General features: G+C 38.8%; 1 protein-coding gene across 2 annotated transcripts in view; it reads left to right on the top strand.

Moving 5' to 3' along the window:
- ERO1B (endoplasmic reticulum oxidoreductase 1 beta) overlaps positions 1-21,715 on the top strand; it is a 35,372-nt gene continuing 13,657 nt past the window's right edge. For both annotated transcript variants that reach the window (XM_075748746.1, XM_075748745.1), the window contains exons 1-6: positions 1-3,228; positions 7,964-8,083; positions 13,208-13,291; positions 13,679-13,720; positions 18,065-18,147; positions 20,099-20,172. In XM_075748746.1, coding sequence (XP_075604861.1) covers positions 3,130-3,228; positions 7,964-8,083; positions 13,208-13,291; positions 13,679-13,720; positions 18,065-18,147; positions 20,099-20,172 — 502 coding nt within the window. In that variant the 5' untranslated portion in view covers positions 1-3,129. The remainder of the gene's footprint in view (positions 3,229-7,963; positions 8,084-13,207; positions 13,292-13,678; positions 13,721-18,064; positions 18,148-20,098; positions 20,173-21,715) is intronic.

Here is a 21,715-nt window from a genome sequence, read left to right as displayed (position 1 = left end):
TTCCTCATGTTCATTGTGAAGATATTGCTGCATGAAACTTTTTATACTAGAAATACTGCTTTATATCACTATACTGAATTTGACCTATTGTTTTGCCACTTATAGGCCATAGTCCTGACATTTCTCCTTTGTCTAGACATCCATGGGTACTTTTCAAAAGTTATTTGTAACAGTTGTCTCAGACTTGAGCATATATTGTGGTTTTAAGGCAGATATCAGTAGGTGAGAACAGGATGTCAGTGAAGCATGTCATGTAAGGAAACATAATAAATTTTATCAAGCCCAACAACAGCTGGATAAAACAGAGGTTTGGGCACACAAGTTCTTCGGTTGCAGCAGGCCTGACAGATCACAGAACGCATGTGCTCCACTATTTGTCTGCTTTATATACTTATATCAGGTGGTTTTCTGAGAGTTCTTACCCACAGCTTTGCCTTGCTGTATCGCCAGATCTTCCTAATTAGGCTACCACAAGATGTTCCATTGCTCAACAGGCACTGCACTCCCACTGTTGCTGTTTGCCAGACTTAAACAGAAGTTTCTGATGTATTGATTCCTCTGGTTTACTCTCCTAAGTTCAGAAAGGACTCAATCAAATGTTAATTTGGAAAAATAAATAAAGGCAAAAGTTTCAAGGGCAAAAAATTTCCAGAAATCCACATTTCAGATTACTGAAATCTAGTTCATGAACTTGGCAAAGCAGCTGGGATTTACCACGCGTCTCTAAACGTGAAATGTGAAGCCACCCTTTTTTGCCTGTTTGTTCACTTAAATTGGTCCATAAAAATTTCTAAGGTACATTTTTACATGGTTGATGACCACAGATCATGTTTCTGTGTACAACCAGAGCGCATAAGTTCAATTCTGGCAAATAAGAGCTGACTAAAAAGCACCCATGAAGCCAGTACAAGAAAAGTAGCAAGAAGGAGCAATTACATCGCCTCTTTGGGACCAAACTATAAAACTACTGCTTAGTCCATTTCGTTATCTCTGTAATTCATAGCTAGCAATCCTTCATCTTTTCAAGCTATTTTCAGCAATGCAAAATCTGCGACATACTGGCATTTAAGGACAAATATAATGGAAAACTAATTTGAACTAATTTGTAAGTAAATAACAATGGGCAATCTAAAAACTTTTAAGTTCTCCAAAACAGTTTCCTCAACCTTAAATCTTGCCTTCGTACTTCAGTAAAGGAGTATTCCCCTCTAACGTAAAGGGTTTAAGAAGAACCTGAATTAGCTGATGGATTGAAAATAAAATCCTAATTCCAGCAACACTGCACATGAAATTAGTGCAATACTCATGCTTCCCCACAGAAATATGAATTTTTTGCAATTCTGGAAGTAAATTACAGATATGCATTTAACTGTTGGGAGCAAAAGATTGTTTCTAAGCGGGTTTTGGGTTTTTGTTTGGTTTGTGGCTTGGTGGGGTTTTTTAAGATTTTGAAGGGAACTAAAAAGAAGCAGCAGTAACTGTCTTAGACCAGTTCCAATAGCTGTTGGCAAAGCACAGCTAGACAAATTCAATTGATGTCATACTGTAACTTTCAAACTCTGAAGTGCAAACCAGTCTCCCTAAGGGGTCAGTAAAAAAAAAAAATTAAAAATTAAGTGTAGCTAAACTGACCTAAGAGCAAGCAGCACCTGGAAGGGATAGTCCTACCCTCTCTTCTTCCTACCAGGACATGTACCCTTGCCTCTTCCCCTGGATCAGGTTGAGAGATGAAGCAGACATACAGTGAGTCAGTTCAGCTGGCTGCTCTGGCAGAAAATGATCCCTGGGGGAGGGAAAAAAAAAAAACAACTCACGCTCAAGTAGCTGAATTGATTTAACATGCAACTTCAGCACTGCTAACTCAGATACATGGGATGGGGAACCTGGAGAAGGAGGGATTAGACAGAGAAATAGGACTGCCTCTTTCCACACAACTCAGTATTTATCTTAGCTGTAACATGAAACCACATCTGAAAACACCTTCTTCCCATCTTGCAGGTTTTGATTTGCTACACAGTAGCCTGTATCTCCACTAAAAAAAAATATGCGGGGAGTTATAACTAAAAAACCGTATTAAAAAAAAAAGCCAGTCGATGGAGACTCTATAGCTTCTCCATTAACTTTCAGCCTTGCTCTCAAAGGGAACATGGAAGAGAATCAGGTAAGGCAAAGCCGTATTTCCTATCTCCCTGCCCTTCTTACTGTTAAAAAATTTATGTACGCCCATCTTCATATAAATAGCTTCTCATAAAAGAAGCTGTGTTGAGAGAAAAGGGCAGTTTAACCTGGAAGAAAAAAGCCACTTCTAAACACCCAACGCAATTCACCTCTAGGGCACTCGCCAGCAGCAGCACACGAGTCTCCAGAAGTACTTTTTGTCTCTGTGAGACACCCGGCCGAAGGCTGGACGCGGGTGCCAGTAAATACCGCACATTTCAACTTCCCGGCGGCGGCCCCCTCCCGCCCACAGGCGCGGCGGTATGGGGGAACCTGCGGGGCGCGCCGCTACCTCACGCAAACACGGAGCGCGGGGCCGACGCGGCCCCAGTCCGTGCCACCGCACCTTCCCGCGCGGCTGACACCCCCCCCCCCCGCGGTTCGGCGCCGCTCGCCGCCGCCCCGCTCGTGCCTCCCCTCACGCGACGTGGGCGCCAGCAGAAGCCAGCCAGCCAGCCAGCCCGCCCACCCCTCCCTGCGCGCACGCGCCCAGCAGCCACTCACTCGCCTCTTGTTTTGGAGGCGCGCGTGGTCCTCTGCGATTGGGTGTCGCGCCGTGCCCCGCCCCGGCATTACCGCGGCGGGGGTTGCGCGCGCGTCTGGACTACAGTTCCCGGGATGCCGCGCGGCTGCCGGAGGAGCGGGCGGGCGGGCGGGCGGCTGTGCGGGCGGCGGTGGCCGCGAGAGGAACGTGTGCGCGCGTCGGTGCTGTGGCGGCGGCAGCGCGCGGGCAGGTTGAGGTGAGCGCGGCGCCCCCGCCCGACGGCTCCCGCCTCAGACAGGAGCGGCCGCACCGGGAGGAGACGCTGCCACCGCCGCCGACCTTCCTGTGGTGGCGGCGGCGGCTGCTGCGCGGCGGGGCGAGGGCCGCCCTCCCCCGTCAGCCGCGGCGGGCGGAGCGGTGGCAGCAGCATGAGCGGCGGCGGTGCCGTCCGGGGCACAGCGGCGAGGGCACGGCTGGCAGCGCGACTGCTGGCGGTGCTCAGCTGCGTCCTGACAGCGGAGGCCCAGGTAGGAACCAGCAGCGGGTGGGACGATGCGGCAGGGTCCCCTCATGGCGGGGCGGGGGGAGGCGGGGGGGAAGGAGAGGAGGGATCGTGGCCGGACGGGGATGCCCCGCTGGCTTCGGATAGGGCTGCGGAGCCCTGCCTGAGGGGAAGGCGAGCAGAAGTCCTCCCTGTCGCGGGCTGGAGGAGGCGGTGAGGGCGCCTCGGAGGGTCGTGGGGGAGAGGGCAGCTGCGAGCCACGTCTTGTGCAGCTTCCCCGGCGGCGAAGTCTGGGGATCCCTCGCTGAAGTCTGTAGCCCACGTCCTTCCTATTTGATACCCTGCGGTTGCTACTTGCTGGGATCCAGCCCGGGGCCGGGCGGCTGGGTGCCTCCGGTCTGTGGGGCCCCGCTCCTACAGTGAGGGGAGAAGTGGTTGACCATGGAGCTACTGGTAGTGCCCTTATATAACGGTCCGGCTACACAGAGAGAAGTTGTTTAATCCAGGTAACACTGCTTGCTGTCTGTGAGGTGTTGTGTTGGGGATCTCTGGGTTGGATCATACCCTCGGCTTTAGCCAGAAACTTTGGTGTCCTTATGAAGTTGATGAGAAGCCATATGTTCAAATGGTAATACCAGTGCCCTGGCTTGGCTTGTGTTTAGGTCGTATCTGTTTGCCTGCATTACAGAGAAGGATGAGAACATTCCTTCTTTCTGTAAACTGCCTTTGCAGCTTCAGAAGGACCAGTGTCTGTAGTTGGGAGTTTGCTATTCATCACCGATAGGTATGACCGTGACTGAAGTAATAGATGGTATCAAGTAAGGAAGGGTTTCAGCTGGGCCAAAGACATTAGAGTGAGTTTATATGGAAATACAATGTCTGTATGGAACAAAGTTTGTTTTCTGTATCTGTTTATTATTTTTCTTATATTGTCTAAATTTCAGCTTTGTATAGCATGCTATATTGTAAGTAACCATCCAAGGCAGTGACTAGATTAGTCTAGTACAGGTTGCTTTTATTGCTGTTTTTTTCTGTTGTAAGCTGAGGTTTTCTCAGGTTTCCCTTGTTTTAGTAGCTATTTTAGCATAACTAAATGCTAATTGAATTTGGATTCTTAAAAAAGCCATTAACAAATCAGCGTGGTTTTCTTATGACAGTTGGCAGAGAGATTGGTTGTGGCTATTTTATCAAATTGTTAGTATATTGTATTCAGAGTTTGAATACCTAGAGTTTGACTTGCACAGGGAAAATATAAGCTACCCAATTAGCTCTTGGAGTCATGTTACCTATAGCTTTTCTCTCATTTTGCAGCTACGGCAAAGTAAAACATTAAGGAACAAAACAAGGTGTCCCAGGTGGTCTTCTAATTGTTGAAGCAATTTAAGTACAACAACCTGATAACACTAATAAGGTTGTTTGTATGAATAGACTGCTTGTTAGTATATGCATTTATTCAGGCTCTTTTTAATGTTGGAGTGCTGAATACGTTTCTCTTTCCAGATTTCACAAGGAGAAATTGATGCAGGTTGGATGTTGACCTTTTCTTCTGAAAGGTTGATTTATCTTGGAGAAGATAAGTTAGAAGTTTAACATCTCCAGTGCCGCTCTGATATCTGTACAAGAACTAAACTAGGTTTGACAATACATGGAAATACTTTGATAAGCATATTGGAAATAGAGAAGAAATAGCAGCTATTCAATGTCAGATGACTTCTTGAACACAAATTATAGTCAGCTAATGCTTTTAGAGTTTATCATAGAGTTCAAAGTAATTAACAGATGAAAAGAAAGCTTGATACTTGGCCACTGTAATGAAAGTTGTACTTACAGTTTGGCTCTGTATTTGTGGACTAAGTTAACTAGTCTAGTTCAATTTAAAAAGGGCAAAATACCAATTGTGCAAATAGCAAAGTAGGTCTTGCAATACGTAATTTCAACTGTGTAATACACTATTCTTATTTTGATGTCTCCAGTTGGAAAAAGTATTCACTGTAAGATCCAGGTGTCAACAAAAATGAAACAATTTTCTGCATGTTCTTAGTGTTCCATCATTATGCAAGTGAGAGCACTGAAGCTACAGCTGGACTAATAAAAAACCCCTCTAACTGGGGTACTTGAAGCCTGTGTTGCTGTTGTGTTAGTGTGCTATGAACTGATTCCACTAATGTGCAGTATTGGTGTTTCGTATGTGCTGTCAAACCATTTTATAAATTGTGGTTTGGTACCGATATAGCATAGTTTAATTTTAGAGCATGCCTTCCAAGGAAACATTGATTTTGCTATTTTATAACTGTTCCAGTTTTGAAAAAGTTGTGAGAAAGAAATGGAGAATTTCATTTGCTCGCTCTTGTTACTCTAAAATAATTTTTCTCTTAATAATTTCTTAGACCAGTTCTAGTTTTTGGGGAGGGTTTATTTCTGAAATTTCATAATGTTCTAAGTAAACCGTACTGCGTTTTAAAAGATGTTCTTAGAATTGAGATTTTATCAGAGGCATCTGACAAAGGTGTGACCTCCATTAGTTAATGCCATCTTAGTTGAATAAAAAGACTGCAGGGTTGTTTTTTTTCCATGGGCATTTCACACTGAGTGTAACTACTGCATGTTTATTTGCAACATTTTACCCTGAAAAAGCATTTCAGTTTTGCATAGATGGTAAAAATATTTTTGTAAGCAGTGGATAGCTTCATGCAGTGATCATCAAAATATTCTCCTAGTCTTTATCTTCCGAGTCCAAAGAAAATTTCTCAGATCTTTCCCGCTGCTTTCAGCTTAATAAATTGTTGCTCTTCACATAACGTTTATTGCATTTATACAGTTTAATAATATTTGAGCAAAATGTTCAGAGGGTTTTTTGCCTTTTTATATTATAATGAAATGCACTTGTTTTGTGGTATGGTGTTACCTGTAAAGACTGCAAAATTAATTTCTGCCTACGTATGACCAATAAGAAAATTTGAAATTTTTAATGAAATCATTATAGATTAAAATGCATGAGGGTTTTATTTCTATAAGTATCAATAATAAAATGTTTTGTCTTCTGACTTTGAAGTTGGCAGTCATGTGGGCTGTGAGCTTTCTTGGCTTTGTGAAAAATCTGTAATTGCACGTAGGCTCTTTCATAGCTGTTTGCCCAGGTTTGAAGTTAGATAACATTAACAAGGCAAGCTTAACAGCATGGAAGACTTTGGGTAAAGTAACTTCCCTTAAATGAGTTTTACTTCTTTGCCATATCTACTCTGCAGAATTGTGACAGCCTGTTTAGTGCCTCAGGAAAAATAGGATCTACATAAGGTGAATTTTCTACTTAAATGCTTGATCGCCATATCCTCATCTCTTTATTCTCACAGGGGGTTGGGGAAAATCCATTTTCCAGGCCTACTTTATGCTTCATGAAAGAGCAGAAGCCTACAATTTGGTTTCTAATGACTCTTTTACATCAAGCTTGGTTATATAAGGGTATCTGTTCCGTAAAGTAGTGGAGTGATTTATCATCTGTAAAACAGATTAGATGATTTCATAATCTCATCTATGTGAAATCTGTGGAGGGGAAAAAACCCACAAAATATTTTTCATCTCCTTTTGCACATAACCTTTTAATAGTTAGGAGTTCTTCTAAGCCCATACTAGATGTCTGGGCTTTCCTATTTTATATATTTTATAGGCCATCATGTACGTTGATGAATTTCCTGCCGGGCTGAAGAGTAGTAGTAGTAAACAGCAGTGTTTGGTTCCATTCCCTTAGATATGGTCTAAAGCCTTCAAACTTAACGTTTGAAAAGCCTTTCAAACATGTTTGTAGTTGTTTAAGAAGCTATGCTTAGGAGTAGGTAGTATAGATTTAATGAAATGTACCATACAAATATTCATAGAATCACACTTGCAGTGTTTTCGCCTTTCACTGAGACACTCTCAGGGTCTCAGCAAAAGTGTTGCCATAGCTTAGTCTACTAAGTTGGTTGGGTCTGTCCTCTCTGCTATGTGCACAGCCCTGCCTTCCTCTCCTGTACTGGCAGTAGCGCTTCTGCACGTGCGTGCGCTCCTTTTCCTAGAGGTGGTCTTAAGCTAGTGCAGTACCTTGAACCAGTTTGCTGTCCTGGAACAAGCCAAGGAATGGGACATGGAAAGTTCTGACTTAGTTTCACAATAGATTTACAGCCTTAAAATATAGGTGTCTGCACCTGGTTTTCCTAGTATTTATTTGTAGAATTTAACTGTGAAGTTACTAACTTCTTGGGCACAAAAGTACCTATTCCCCTTTTTCTCATGCCTCCAAAGGAACTAGCTGGAGTTTTCTTACACTTTGAGAAGAATTACAAAAATAAGATGACAGTGCATGATTGTGGGGGATTTTTAGGCAATTCAACTAATGAGCATTTGGTAGGAGAATACTTGGTATGCCACTCTGGTGTGCTAATATACATGTGTTTATAGTTTGGAAAATCTTGCTGCTCATTCTGCAGAAAGTTCTATATGCTGAATCTGTCAACAAATTTCAGGGCTGAAAGTGTTAATCTGGCTCACTTTGATTAAGCATTGCATTTGGAGGTGGACTTAAGCTCAAAAAAAGTGCTAAGGTCTGTTGTTTTCTAATTCTGAGTGTGTAAGGTGTGTTGTATTTTAATGATGAAAAATATTTGCTATAGAACTGCATTTCACTATTATTTCTTTTGATTGCCATCTTTTTCTCTTTAGAGGATTTTTCTGTAGTTAATATTGCATTTCTTGACTAAAGATACATTTTTATGTATTTTTAATAGCTTACAGGAGTCCTAGATGATTGTTTATGTGACATAGAAAGCATCGATGACTTCAATACTTTCAAGATCTTCCCCAAAATACAGAAACTGCAAGAACGTGATTACTTCAGATATTACAAGGTACAATTAGAATGGTATTTTCCTGTATAATTTAAATAAAATTCAGAACATATAGGTAAGATTACATATCAAATCAACTTGTCTATATTAAGTTGTCTTTTAGAAGCCCACAGTTCTTTAATTTGGTTGTAGCAGGTTTTCAGTCCGTGACAGTTATGCTGGTAATAAGTCATGTTTGCTGTGTTAATCTTGGAGGCAGTGACAGTAACTGATGACTGCTTTCATTCAACTGATAAGTGGTAATTTTAAAGGTAGTATCTTTGTACTGCAGTATCTGGAAAAGGATTGTATATTAGCAACTTTCCGATAGCATGCAGCACTTGTCTTCTAAGAAATGTGCGTAATTTGAAGTGGAAGTACTGCAATGATTTCCTTTTGTAAGTTACTGTCCTAGTTCTGATTTTAGTGTTTTCTGTCTAGAGAACTGTTATTCCTTTGAAAAATAGTTTAAAATATTCAATTTTCAAGTAGTATGTAATATCACTTTTTTATGACTTTAAACATTTTTTTTCTCTATGTTAGAATCTGATGAGCAAAATAAGACTTTGAAGTCTGATACTTCTGTTTTCAGATATGCTTAACTTGAAAATGAGGTTGCATTTTGACTGTGCTAATCAGATCGTTGCCTGCCACTGGAAAAAGGAGGGTACTCTAGGGCAGATGGTTCTGCCCCTTCCCTACTTTTAGCTCTTGGGCTTGTCTGACTATGCATTAGGACAATGCATCTCTTTAACCTGATAGATTTTTAGTTTGGATTTAGTTTGTGTTTTGCTGTTGTGCTTGTTCCCCGTCGTCCCCCCCCCGCCCCGCCTCTGCCAGGATGTAGCAAGTTACCTAGCTGATCTGGAACCAGACAAGTATTAAACTCATATGAGATGGGGTTATGAGTGTGAGGAAGGAGAAAAAAAGCACTAGAATCTTCCCTTTCTAGTCTGAGCAAGCAGTAATGTGTAACTTCACCCTGAACCTCCTCCTGCTACATGATAACAGTTCTAACTTCACTTTAAAGGAGAAACAAGATACATGCAACTTCAGTGATAATACATCACATAGTAGTGGTAATTAGATTCTCCAGAGGCAACAGAAAGGTACAAAACAAAGTATTTGAAGAGGAGCAACAGGTATACAAGGTTTTATACAACAGTAATTTCATCCTGCAAATTTAGAGTTAATCTTCATTTCCATGGTGTGTTGCAATCCTACCTCATCTTTCATACTGATCTTCCTAATAGATGGGCAGTCACCAGGGCCAGTGTGCAGTCCACCCATCACCACACATTATTTAGTACTTCCAGTTGTGACAGGGAAGAATTTGTATTGAACAAGCAAACTGAGTAAGTCAGAACTTTTTTAACCCTTTCCCTTCTGAATAAGCAACAGAGTTTTTTGATATCCCTGCACAGAATCAAGGAAGTGCTGTTAAGCACATAGATGGGTGGGGAAATTCTGAGAGTAGGCAATGATCATCCTCTAGGTCAACTACAATGTAGCTAGGTACTGAATAAGCATAGGGGGAGTATGCTTGTTCTGGGCTTGAAAACACTCCTACTCTGAATTAATTTAATTTGTAATAGGAATTTGGATCGTGAACTTCTGTAACTACAGTCACAGTATTCCCATTGTGTTACTAGTTCAACAGTCATAAAAGAACTCAAACTTTAATGTATAATACTGAATAGACTAGCTAGTTTTTATTTAAAGGCTGAAGAAAACTTTCTTTTAAAAGTCTTGCTGAAATTGTGCTAGGTGGTTTCTAGATAGTAGAACACTTCTCAATGAAAGAAATAAAGAAATAAAAACTTTTGTCTCTACAGTTTTATACATCAAAACACACAAACTTCCTCATGATGAGGAATCTAACTTCTAATCTGTGACAAGTATTGAATAATACTCTAAATGATAATCATGAAATTTAATACTTCAGACCTTGAAGAAAGTAAAAGGATGTTCTGTGTAGTCAGTGCATGATTGGTGTTGATTAAAGTACAAGTGCTATACAGCCTGAGTTTGCCTCAAGTGTGTGTGTGCTGGTTTTTAGTGCTCTAGAATCATTCTGGGACTACTATATCTTGATTTGCAGGTGTTCTTCCTAAATTAATCTGCAATTTAGACTGCAATATTTTATTTACAGTGTTCTTCTGTGTAAGAACAGCAACTGCCTAGTTACTTGTATCTTTCTAAGTGTGTTAGCATTTTTTAATGTTAGAGTTTACTTTGAAGAAAGTTGTAGTCTAACTATGTTAGCTGGTCTTTTTTTTTTTTTTTGGTAGAAATTGGTGGGAGAGGCATCTTATTATATAATAGGCCTAATTGTGAAGGTGGTGTAAAATGTAACACTTTTTTGTGCTTTATTTAAAAGAGTGAATAAGTACAAAACATTCTAAAATTCTACATATTTTTTGTCTAGGGATGGTGTTTGTGAATTGAATAGAGAAAATGGGAGGAGGGGAAAGCAATCTAAAGTCTCTGCTTTTAATGTATCTGTGCTAGCATGGCTTGAACTGTAACTAGCAGGTAGCTGTCGTCGCTCTTAAGTAGTCATACCATCTGCTTAATTTCTTGTTAGGTTTTTTTTTTTGACCGAGGAATCTCTTCAACATTTTAAAGCTGAATTTATAATTCACAGTCATGCTGAAAAAGTACGTCAAAACAGAAACCTAGAGAACAGACTTTCCTTCAGATGTTATAGAGCAGTTAACTTTGTGTGCACATTTTGAAAATACAGAAGGAACTTGCTGAAAGGTTAGGTAGAAGAATTTAGTATAATAAAGGGCAGTTGACGAAGTCAAACATTAAGTTTTGCTCGTTGAGGATCTTTTGTGGTATTGACAGAACATTTGAAGAGGGAATTCTTTTTGGTTTGCTTTAATTTGGGTACATCGTGCCACAGAACAATTTATCCTTCAAGCATTAAAGGTTGTTTCTTTATTTCTGGCACATAGTTTTGATTTTTCTTAGCTGTCAAAATTAAGAGAATAGACTAGAGGGAGAGTAAAATCTAGCTATAATTCATTTCAGATTCTTTGTGTTGTGACTGCTTTGTATCAGAGACATACTTATCTAGTTTTCCTTATGCCTAGTATATTATGTATAAAGCTGGGGAAAAAGATTGAATTTGATTCATTTTTTTTATTGCTGAGGCTCTGGTTTGACAATTCAGTAACCGTAGTGGTTGGGCTTCTATTACTGTATTGCCTAAAAAAAGTAGGCCACTTAAATCCCTGATCCAGTATAAACGTATTCTGCCAGTTAAATGTGTTCAAAGCATAAAGGTTGTGGGGGTTTTTAATGGAGTAATTGTTCAAGATGGCTCAGTGATTTCAGTTTTTCTCCAAGTATAAAGATTGAGTAGTGTGTTTCTTTTATCATGGCAGGAACCCTTCAGGTACCACATGCAGTGGACTCCAAAGTTCACCGGAGCATGGCATTCAGCGTTCAGTTGCGACTTCTTTGCCTAGGGGGCTGCTTTGGCACTACTCTATTGGATGTTTAAGCTTTGTTTCTTGTTTAAGTTTCTCCTTATGTAAATTGAAAGTATAGGATATAGATTACATGAATTAAAAAATGTTCCTATATATAAGGGGAAAACATGTTTTTCTGAAGACTAAATTGATGAAATGTTTAGTTTCAATCTTTTAACCTATTAGGTATAGCAAGAATACTGTTCTTTTACTGTACAGCTTGTATGTATTTTTTTTCCATAAGCTAGCATAAGGATTAGTTTTCTCACTTAAGATTTCTAGATTTAAGTAATTTTTTATAAGCACATTTATAATTCTTAAATTTTGTGTTGAAAGTACTTTAGGGCCTGATGCTATCCTTGGAGTATTAGGCTTAATTTTACAGTGCATTTTATAGAACTCTTGCTGTGTCTGACTACAGAATCAAATTCAGTATCTGCAACAGTTTCAAATAAGAAATGATACATCAAATCATTCAAGATGTAGTTTGTTGGATATAAGTGTGACTTCAGTTGAATATCTTCATGAATAGTATTTATCAACTGAAGAAATCTAGTACAAGCTGTGCTGAACTAAAACAAAGTTAAAGAATAGAAGTAATTTTTGTTTTGTTTGGGTTTTGTGGTGGTGGTGGGGTTTTTTTCTTTACATTGAATGTTTTGAAACTGATTTTTTTATCTGGAAAACAGTGGATAGAGGATAAATGCTTTGTATTTTATTTGTAATGTTACATTGCAGAAATACATTAATTTTGAAGTGTTTCTGGTTGACCGGTCAAGAAAAGCTTTAGTCTGTAGTCTTCAGTTTAGGAGTGATGAGATCAAAGTGTTTTTTATCACTAATGTTTGTTAGTGTGTATAAGGCTAATGTAAAGGAAGGCTGGATTCTTTTTTTTCCCACTGACTTTCACATTGACAATCCAAGTGAAGTGTAGTAAAGTGTTTGAATCTCTTGCATATACCAATATATGTGGTACTCCCTGCCTTTACTGTGCCATTTGATGACAAATAGGAATGCTAGTCATCACAGGATTTGCTGGTAATGCTTCTGAAGTGGTTTCTCTTCATTATTTATATTTGTGCAGTATCAGCTTTCTAATTTGAGGCCATTATGATACTTATTCTTCTTTGACTAGCTATCATGTGTAGTAATGATTGCCTGTTTTTATTGCTTGAAATCTGAAATCCTCCAAGCACTTAGTTGAATTAGTAAACTTGTGCATTAGTCTGTCCTGCATCAAATGTATTTTCTTGATCAGTATAGTACAAGTACAACTGATGGTAAATATAATCATTTTAGGGCTGCATATGTCTGATTTGCCTTCTTTTTAGTAGTTTATTTACTGCTTTGAAGTTATATTAGTGATGAGAGATTTAATTTGTGCTTTAATATACTATGTGTTTGTGTCCACTGGAGACCATTATCAATAACAATTCCACTGCAGCAAGCTTCAGCTTATATACTCAGAGGGACAGTAGTTAAAAGAAACCAACTGACCAACAACAACCCCCCCCCCCCGCCCCCGACTTAAAGTACTAAATTTAACCCTTTTTCCTTGTATCCTCTCCTTTAATTTGAAAGGATTTCCTGATACTGAGAGGTCTTTCTTTTAAAGTTGGCTTATGTAAGTGTTGATTGTAAACTTTTGGTTTTGTGTGTTTAGGTCAACCTGAAGAGACCATGCCCATTCTGGGCTGATGATGGCCATTGTTCTATCAAAGACTGTCATGTAGAGCCTTGTCCTGAGGTATGGATAGAAAAAGTTGATTTGGTTAAAAAGTTTTCTAATTTGCAGTGACTAATACTTTACTAACAATATTTGCTAATGACAACTTAGATTTAAATAAAAGAGTGACAATAGAATTATTTTCCATTTCAAAAGCAGAAATACAACCAAAGTATTTTAAGGTCTTAGTCATTTTATCAATAAAACAAATAACTTTAAGAATAAGTCTCTTCTAAGCTCCAGCGCTGTTTTGGATATAACCTGTTGAAAAGGTAAAGGAGCAAGTTAATTATTTAAAAACAAGTTTTCTTTGACTGCTGTAGGAATGATACTTAATTTGTAGATTTTAATCAAGCATAATCATTTCTATGAACAGTGTAAAAACTGTGATTTATTTTTTGTTTTTAGAGCAAAATACCTGTTGGAATTAAGGCTGGGAGCTCTAATAAAGTAAGTAGTCATTTATTTTCTAAGTTATTTCTGGTGTTTTTGTTTTGTTTTTTTAATCTTAACATTACAGTAGCTGTGTGACCTTTTATTACAAACCTTCAGTCTTGGCATAGTGACAAAATTGTTAATATAACTGATCAGTTCCTGTATGTGGTTTTACATTTTTACCTTTACGTATAATAGTGTTTCTGACATAGCTGGTCATTCTGAGTCTGTCATAGCTTGAGAGCCAGTGCAGACTGAATCAGTGAATGACCAGGGATATCAGTACATGGCCACAGAATGCCTGATGCAAAATTCTTTGTTCATTTCTGAGTACAGCCTACCTTCTATAAAGCCATAGCATGAGATGCACAGATGCAGTAGCAGTGCAGTCTTTTGTAAGAATTATATATAACCACAAACCTCTAATATTAAAAGAACCCGAATGATTACATGTAGTTTTGCCATGTCGAACCTTGAGCAGGTCATTAGTCTAGGGTTGATTTGGTCGTTAGCCTAAAGACAGTTTAGGCTGAAGTGGTCAGTTCATGCTTAAGTAGTCAGTCTGTGCTGTGATGTTGTGCTTACTTCTCTCCGAGCCATCCTTCCTAGATCACCAAGTGATCTTAGCAAAGCCAAAAAAGTAAAAAAGGGTATATGTACCTAGAAAAAAGGTCAGAGTAGAAAGACAAACAACCTTAACCCACCCCCAAATCCCAAACACAGGATTTTAGCAGTTGGTGAGATAACAGTGCCAAAATGAGAGATCTTCCTGTTGAGTCCCTTGGCTGTGTTGTAGACTCATTCTTGCTTAACTATCAGATCTCCATCCTCGCCAGTACTTTCCACCTCACTGGGCAGCCACAGTTGCTGCTTCCCTCACCTGAGTGTAGTTCGCTGAATCATAAATAACCATTGGCATTAGGTTTAGACTTTATGCCAAGAAAGATTACCAAAGATAGCTTAGAGGATTACTTCATTGTGAATTGATGACTTCTGTGTCCTGCTGTCATGAACAGTGCAGGCAACCGAGCTTTAGCTCAAGAGGAAGTCTTGTATCCTGTTTACTTCAGAGTGAGCTTAACAATATATGTATAAAGTGGCTCTTCATTTAAATGTTTCGGTGATTAGAGAAGAAACATCTTCTCACTGACAGGACTTAAATGTCAGTCATTCACCATTTCAGCACAAGCAGCAGTAGTTGTTCTGGGAAAACTTTCGCACTATCTCTGGGCAGAAGATCTTGAGTTATATCTGGATAATCTGTTGCCAGTTCTCTTTTTAATTGACTCTTCTTTTCCAAGCTCGATTGTGGAGAAACTGACTCCTGGAATGCCATAATACATCCTAAAGAGGCATTTAAAGACAGTTTTAGAAAGGATTCTTCTAGTAGACATTTGAACTTCCTGATTGATTAATCTTGAGAGCCATAAGCATGATGTTAATTAGTAGCCAAAGAGTACGCTATTCTTAAGATACTTCACGTGAGCATATTAAATTGGACTTTGGAAGTGAAAAATCAGCCACCTTTACTTTGACCACAATAAAGAAACTGGGATAGCTGCTTTGGGAAGCTGTCATTTGCTGGTATATTTGGTACAGTTGTATCCTTTGAATTGCCTTATAGCTGGTTGCAACAACCTACAGTACTGAAAGTTGGGCAATTCTGTACCTTTCATGTGTAGTAGAACAAAGACACTAATATATGCTGCTTCTCTGTCAGAAAATGAAATATTTCTGCAGGAAAATTGTCATCAGGACTGATGTAAATCTTACCTACGCCACGTTCTTACTTCTTATGATTCAGTTCAAGTTCTTTCTTGGAGCCAGTTAAAAATTGGCAATCATCTCATTTAATATCCCTTTTGAGGAAATATCAGACGCGTCTTAGTATGAATGTTTTGTTTCAAGGCCTATGCAAGCACTGTGCTGTGAGCCCGTGCTTGGTTCATTTGAGAAAGTCCTTGTGGATTATCCTTAAAGTTTTGGGTTAAAAAAAAAAAAAAGGTGTTTTTCCTCTGAGGACATACATGTCCACTTTCTCTCTTTCATCCTGATAGCGTCTGTCTTGGAAAGGTGAAAACAACCAAAGGTGTCTTTTTAATAATAACAGCTATAATCTCTTGAGTAGATCTACTTGGGGTAGAATCCTGTGGAGAAGTTTTCTGTGGTCTAAGTGCTGGGCTTCTGTGCGGTTTCCTTTTGCCCTTCTCTCCTAATGTAGATGAGCTTGTAAACTTCTTGCTTTATTTAGGCTTTTGTGGGGGATTTTTTTTGCTTGTTTGCTGAACCATAGAACAGGTTTTCTTTTGAAAGGTCATCTAGCCACAAAGACCAAGGTTACACTTGCACAGCTTCCCCACTGAAGTGCAGTTAGCAATCTCTTTTTAATTCTTGGCACCAACATAAGCTTTTTGAAGTGGTGCTGGAGAGGGGCACTAGTAGTTTCCCTTTCTATGGTCCTATTTCAGTTGAGTGGTGAACACCTTTTGGGGGGCTAGACATGAAAGAACTGTCATGACAGCTGCTGTATTAATTTTTGAAGCAAGGGACAGGATGCAGTAACTCAAGGTTACAACATTTAATTTAATATTTTAATTCCTGCCCACCTCTTTTCTGTGTTCTCCCAGAAACTGCTCTTAGGAGATCCTGCTTTGGCAGGAACAGATACTTTGTCCTGATGTAGTCAGTGGTTACAGAGTACTGATCCAGTAGCTGGAGAATAGTGAAGCCTGGAAAAATGTTTTGAGACTTGAATGTTCATTCTGTTTGAAACCTTAAATTTAGGATTCAAAATTCTTGGCAGTAATTTTTTTCACTTCAGGGTAGGGATTGGTTTGCAACTCTAGACATGCAGAATGTTTACTTCAGCATCTCGGTATGTTATTTCATCAGCAGTATCTGTTTCATTCTAGGTCAGATCCATTCCTTGTTCAGATTTTTCCATGTAACATCCATATGATGCTAAAGAGTGAGCCCCCACACCTGGCAAATCTAAGAAAATTGACTGAAAAGTTCCTTATAGAGTAAACATTTGTTATGGGCAAGGCCTCTAACAAGGTTTAAATTATTTGGGATTTTTAATCTCCTTAACTTCTTTGGTCTTCAGTAGGTTCTGCTATTTTTCCTTGTATCAGTTCTGGCAAATGCATTTTTAAAGCAAGTCATCGTGCTTACTCATCTGAACAGTTTTAATTAAAGCCTTTATTTTTTGAGAAGTGTTGTGATATGTGTTGTGGTGGTACTTTGCCTCTGGCATCTTGACTACAAGTCTGTCCTCAGAAATGAACTATTCTTTCTTTTTAAATTTATCAAATTATTGTTGTTGTTTGCTATTTCTGAAGGGCTGACCAAAGCCTTTAGATTACGTTTTTATTTTGAACTGGTTTTGGATAGTAATCCTTCATGTCAATATGTATGTGTCCTGAAGTGAAGGCAAGCCGGCAATTTAGCTTTATATAAGCTATCAGTTACTTAACATTAAATCATTTTCTGTATTTCTTAAGGACTGTGATAAGGTGAAAATCTATGTAAATTGAAGGCTCAGTCTGCAAAAGAAGACACACACACACAAAAAACCCCAACCCAAAAAGAGGAAATTTGGTTTATCTTTTGAGAGCACTGATACTATCTATTATGTGCCAAAACTGCTAGAAGGATTTTTTTGAGCTTTAAGGTGACAGACTTAACAAACTTCCTGCTGACATAACCATATTATTGTAGAATAGTGAAATTGAATCTTTAATTCTTCAAATGTTTTCCTTAGAAATATTCTAATAGTAAATATATTTTAGTGGATTACTTTTTTAAAAAAAACCTGTAGAATCAGAGTTCAGCTTATATACTTCGATCCTGGCTTTAAAATAATCAAAATTTGAGTTCAGCTTGAAAAGCATCTCTTCCAGACCTGTGCACATCTAAAGCATGCCAATGAATAGGATTAAATGAAACATGAGGGGAAAATGGCCAAAACTGATACATTTTCCTGCTGAAATGACCAATGAAACTTGACCTATGATTATGCTTTCAGAATAGGAGCATATGTTTATCTGAAACACTTCAGAATTCCATTTAATTTAAACAAACAACAACAAAAAAAAAGGGGGGGGCGAAGGGCCAACCAAACAAAATTTTGACATATTTAGTTCAATTTTCTCTGGTAGTTAAATCCACAGAGTGAAATTAGCCTGGTGAAATTAAGCGAAGAAAACCAGAAATTTTCCAGAATTCCTGCTTCTAGAATCTGAGGATTTTCCCTGATATTAGCCAATTCACTGCTAAACCTAGAAATATCTTTCACAGCACCTGTTTTCAGAGAATTTTAGGTAATTATTTGTATATTAAATATAAACTTTCTTACAGTATTCAAAAGCGGCAAATAATTCCAAAGAATTGGAAGACTGTGAGCAAGCTAACAAACTGGGAGCTGTTAACAGTACCTTAAGGTATGCTGTGATTTACAACAATAGTACAAAAATAGTAACAAAGGAGCATTTCGTTTTGTCTGTCTTGGTTTTGCACCGTGCTGGTTTTTGTTCTTCATTCTTTCCATAGCCCATTAGAAAGTAAATGTGAAATGATGCAAGAACATCTGAAGGTAAAGGTGCTAAGTGATAAGTAGACTTTTTTTTTAAAGTACACTTTAATATTATTTGAAAGAGGTATCTTACAGCATCAAGACTCAGAGGAAACTTGTAAATAACTCACCTTTTTTTTTTTTACTTTGTACCAGTATCAGTCTTTGTTCTTGATGACTGTGCTGGATTAAGGGATTCTGTCCCGCACTGTCCCTCTGTTACACTGATTTGCCTGTTTGTGGTCATTCAGTGAACCAGATCAGGAAGTTTGTGAGTTATTTTTGTTGGCAAAGTTATTTTTAGCTTGGATCAATTCCCTGATCTTGCTTATTGCATGGCACCGTCAGGATTGGGTGGGAGGAATTCTGCAGGATGGTGTTGCCCCTGAGTAGGAAAGTGTGTGGAACAGCACTTAGAAAAACTTGCATTCTACTAGGTTTCCCACCTTTAAAAAGCAGAAATAGAAAAATCAGTTCTTCACTGTTGATGGAGAGGTGTGGTGTCTTTGGCCACAGATTTCAGCAATTCTACCTGGTAGAGATGTTGAAACTCTTTCCTGTCATCCGACAAAATGGGACTGCCATGAAAAAGCAACTGCTTCTGCCTGGTGTGTGGTGTTTTATACAAAACTGGGTAGAGACCTTATCCAAGGTTTTCTGGGGGAAATAAGAAAGTATTAACTCTCTTCCACTGCTGTAGGGCAAAAGAATATGAGCTTGGAGAGCTAAAGAGAGTGCCTTTTGTGAGAGTAGGAGAGATAATTAAAGTTGGGAGAGGGCAAGTAATGGATCCTGCAGGTGCAGGAAGAGTTTGTGCTTTGTAGGCAAACCTTCACGTTCTCTACCTAGTAGTGCATCATCCCCATGTTTTTGTGTTATTTTCCTTTATCAACTGTATTTCTTGTGATTATCAAATCTTGCCTGCTAGTAATTACTGGAGAAGTTTCTCACCTAATGCCAAGTATAAAGTCTCCTATTGTGATTTGGCAGAAGGTTAGAAATGTATCTTGTTACAGAATTGCCTCTGTTTGTAGAATTGAGCTAGTACTAATTTGAGCAAATGGAATAGGTTGTTTTAATTATTTCATGGTGCTTCACTGCACCCTGGAGCAGAGTTCCCAATCCTAACTTTGCTTAAATTTTGCTGTCAGTAGTGTGGCATCAGTAGTTCAGTGCTGCATATATGTGTAGAAGAAAGCATTCAGCTTTTGGAACTGTTTCTGTTTCATAGTGTGGGAACTTCAAAGTACTTGTCTCTCTGGTACAGTACACCTTTGAAAATGCTAGGGTGAGTGGAATACCATTATCATTTAAAAGGCTTAAGACAAATCATATTCATAGAGTAAATTAGCTTGGAAGGAGTGTTTAGACATCCAGTCTCCCACTAAAAAGCAAGGCTAAGTATTGTAGGTTTCATTGAAAGTACAGGTTACAAAAATATGATTCCTTCCCTGCCCCCTGAAGTGACAGCTGCTAAAGTAGTACTTTGAGAAGTGTGAAAAATGTATGCTATGAAAGTATTTTACCAAGCTCTTACTGAAGGAAGAGAAGTCACTGCTGCTGTAGTTTGTTCAAATAAAACGATGGTGAAATCTTTCTTGCTGTCTAACGTTAAAAAGACTTTGTAAAGTATGGCATATGATGCCTGAATCTCTGTGCAGCTAACAAGTGGTAACTCCATATATTCTCAAGTTTCAGATACCGTAATGTAGAATTCAATTCTAAGTTAACTGCTATATGTGGATTGTCTTTCTTTCAGTAGCTCTTATTGATGTTGTTTATTTAAAAGTTTAAAATCAAATGTATTTTTTTCCCCTCAGTAACCAAAGTAAGGAGGCTTTCATTGACTGGGCAAGATACGATGATTCACAGGATCATTTTTGTGAACTTGATGGTAAAATGTTTAAGCTTTTTCAGAGTGTTTGTTTTATTTGCTGTCTCTTAAAAACCACAAAAGATTATAGTTTCTCTGCAAATAACCATTTTTTAAAAGTTTTAATTTTGTGATGTGACAGTTTAAATGGAGATGTGACAGTTAATATTATCTTACAACCAAAGAATGCCATTTTTTACAAGGAGCATTTGGTAGTCTACACAGTGCACATTCACTGTTACCTCCTGTTAGTATAGTGAACAGGAGACTTTTATGGAAATAAAAAAGAAGGTAAATAGGAGGGGGTTAGCATATATTTTTTAAAAAGCTTCTCGCAAAAGAGTTGCATCTAGTACAAATATAAGACAAATTACTTGCAGCTGATTCAGTTTCTTACTACTATATTATTTTTGTTGCTATTCTACTCTCTATGCTTGGACTGAGTTTGTTCCTCTTCCAGCCTTGCTGTGTTTCCAAATGATCTCTCCACTAAATTCACCCTTATTTGTAAGGACTTTCTTATTGGTAAAACACGAGGATACTAGATTTTGTCTTCCCTCTGCTCTGCCTATGTGAGTCTTTTTATTAGCTTGTAACATTCAAAGCTCAAAGGAATGTGTTTCAGATAAACGTGAGAATTGCCAAGCTCAGGAATGACTGCTAAAGGCCTTTTTAAGAAATACCTTAAAAAACCTTTCTGTGCTAGGAAGACGTAGGGCATAATGCAAGATGTGTTTAATCTACCTTTAGGCTAATATTTGGTGTCACCTGAGAAAGTAGCAGCTGCAGTGGACTTACCAACTGCGGTTCTCTTTCAGCACTTCTGCTGCATCTTATCTGTGAAAATTTTCTATATAAGCCATTTCTCTAATAAATAGTTGGTGAGCATTACTGTAGATCTGAACTGTTATATGCAATAAGCTGCTGTTGTCTCTACTATCTTCAAGCTGCCTACTTACATTTTTAAAAGGACTCAGTTGGGAAAGATACAGTTTAGCAGCATTTCTTTTAGAACTAATACTAACTTAAGTAGTTCCTGACTCTGCCTCCATCTCTCCTTATATCATGCCCTGCTGAAGAAAGATGTACTGCCCCCAGCTGTGTTCTTCCAGTGCTTTTTTTTTGCACTGGCTCTGGCATGCTTCTTTCTGCATGGTAAGCTGATTCAGCTTACTTGAATTAGCGGGAAAGTTAAGTTGACATCTACCTCCCAGTTCCCAGATTGTTGTGATGAACTAGCTTATCAGGTGAGTTTGTGAGCTGGAGCAGGGAGAAGTGAGAGGAAATAACCACTGGGAGTGACTGGGAGGAGGTAGAAACTCTTGTTCTCTTCCTCTCCTCTCTTCCTGGTGGTGAGAGAGCTCTTAATTCACTCCACTGTAGCACAAAAACCATATCATAAGTTTTATTATTTATTAGCTTTTTGTTGAGGTTAATGATAAACTAGATAAGGGAATTGATCTAGCTGAAAAAAACTTCATAACCCAGGTCAGCTTTCCATCTTTTTGTTGCGCTGCCCCACAGACTCAGTTGTATGTGGATAATGAGAAGAAAAAGTGGAGAC

This window comes from Balearica regulorum, chromosome 3, assembly GCF_011004875.1.
Source record: "Balearica regulorum gibbericeps isolate bBalReg1 chromosome 3, bBalReg1.pri, whole genome shotgun sequence".
Lineage (NCBI taxonomy): Eukaryota > Metazoa > Chordata > Aves > Gruiformes > Gruidae > Balearica > Balearica regulorum.
This window is presented reverse-complemented; position numbering and strand designations above follow the sequence as displayed.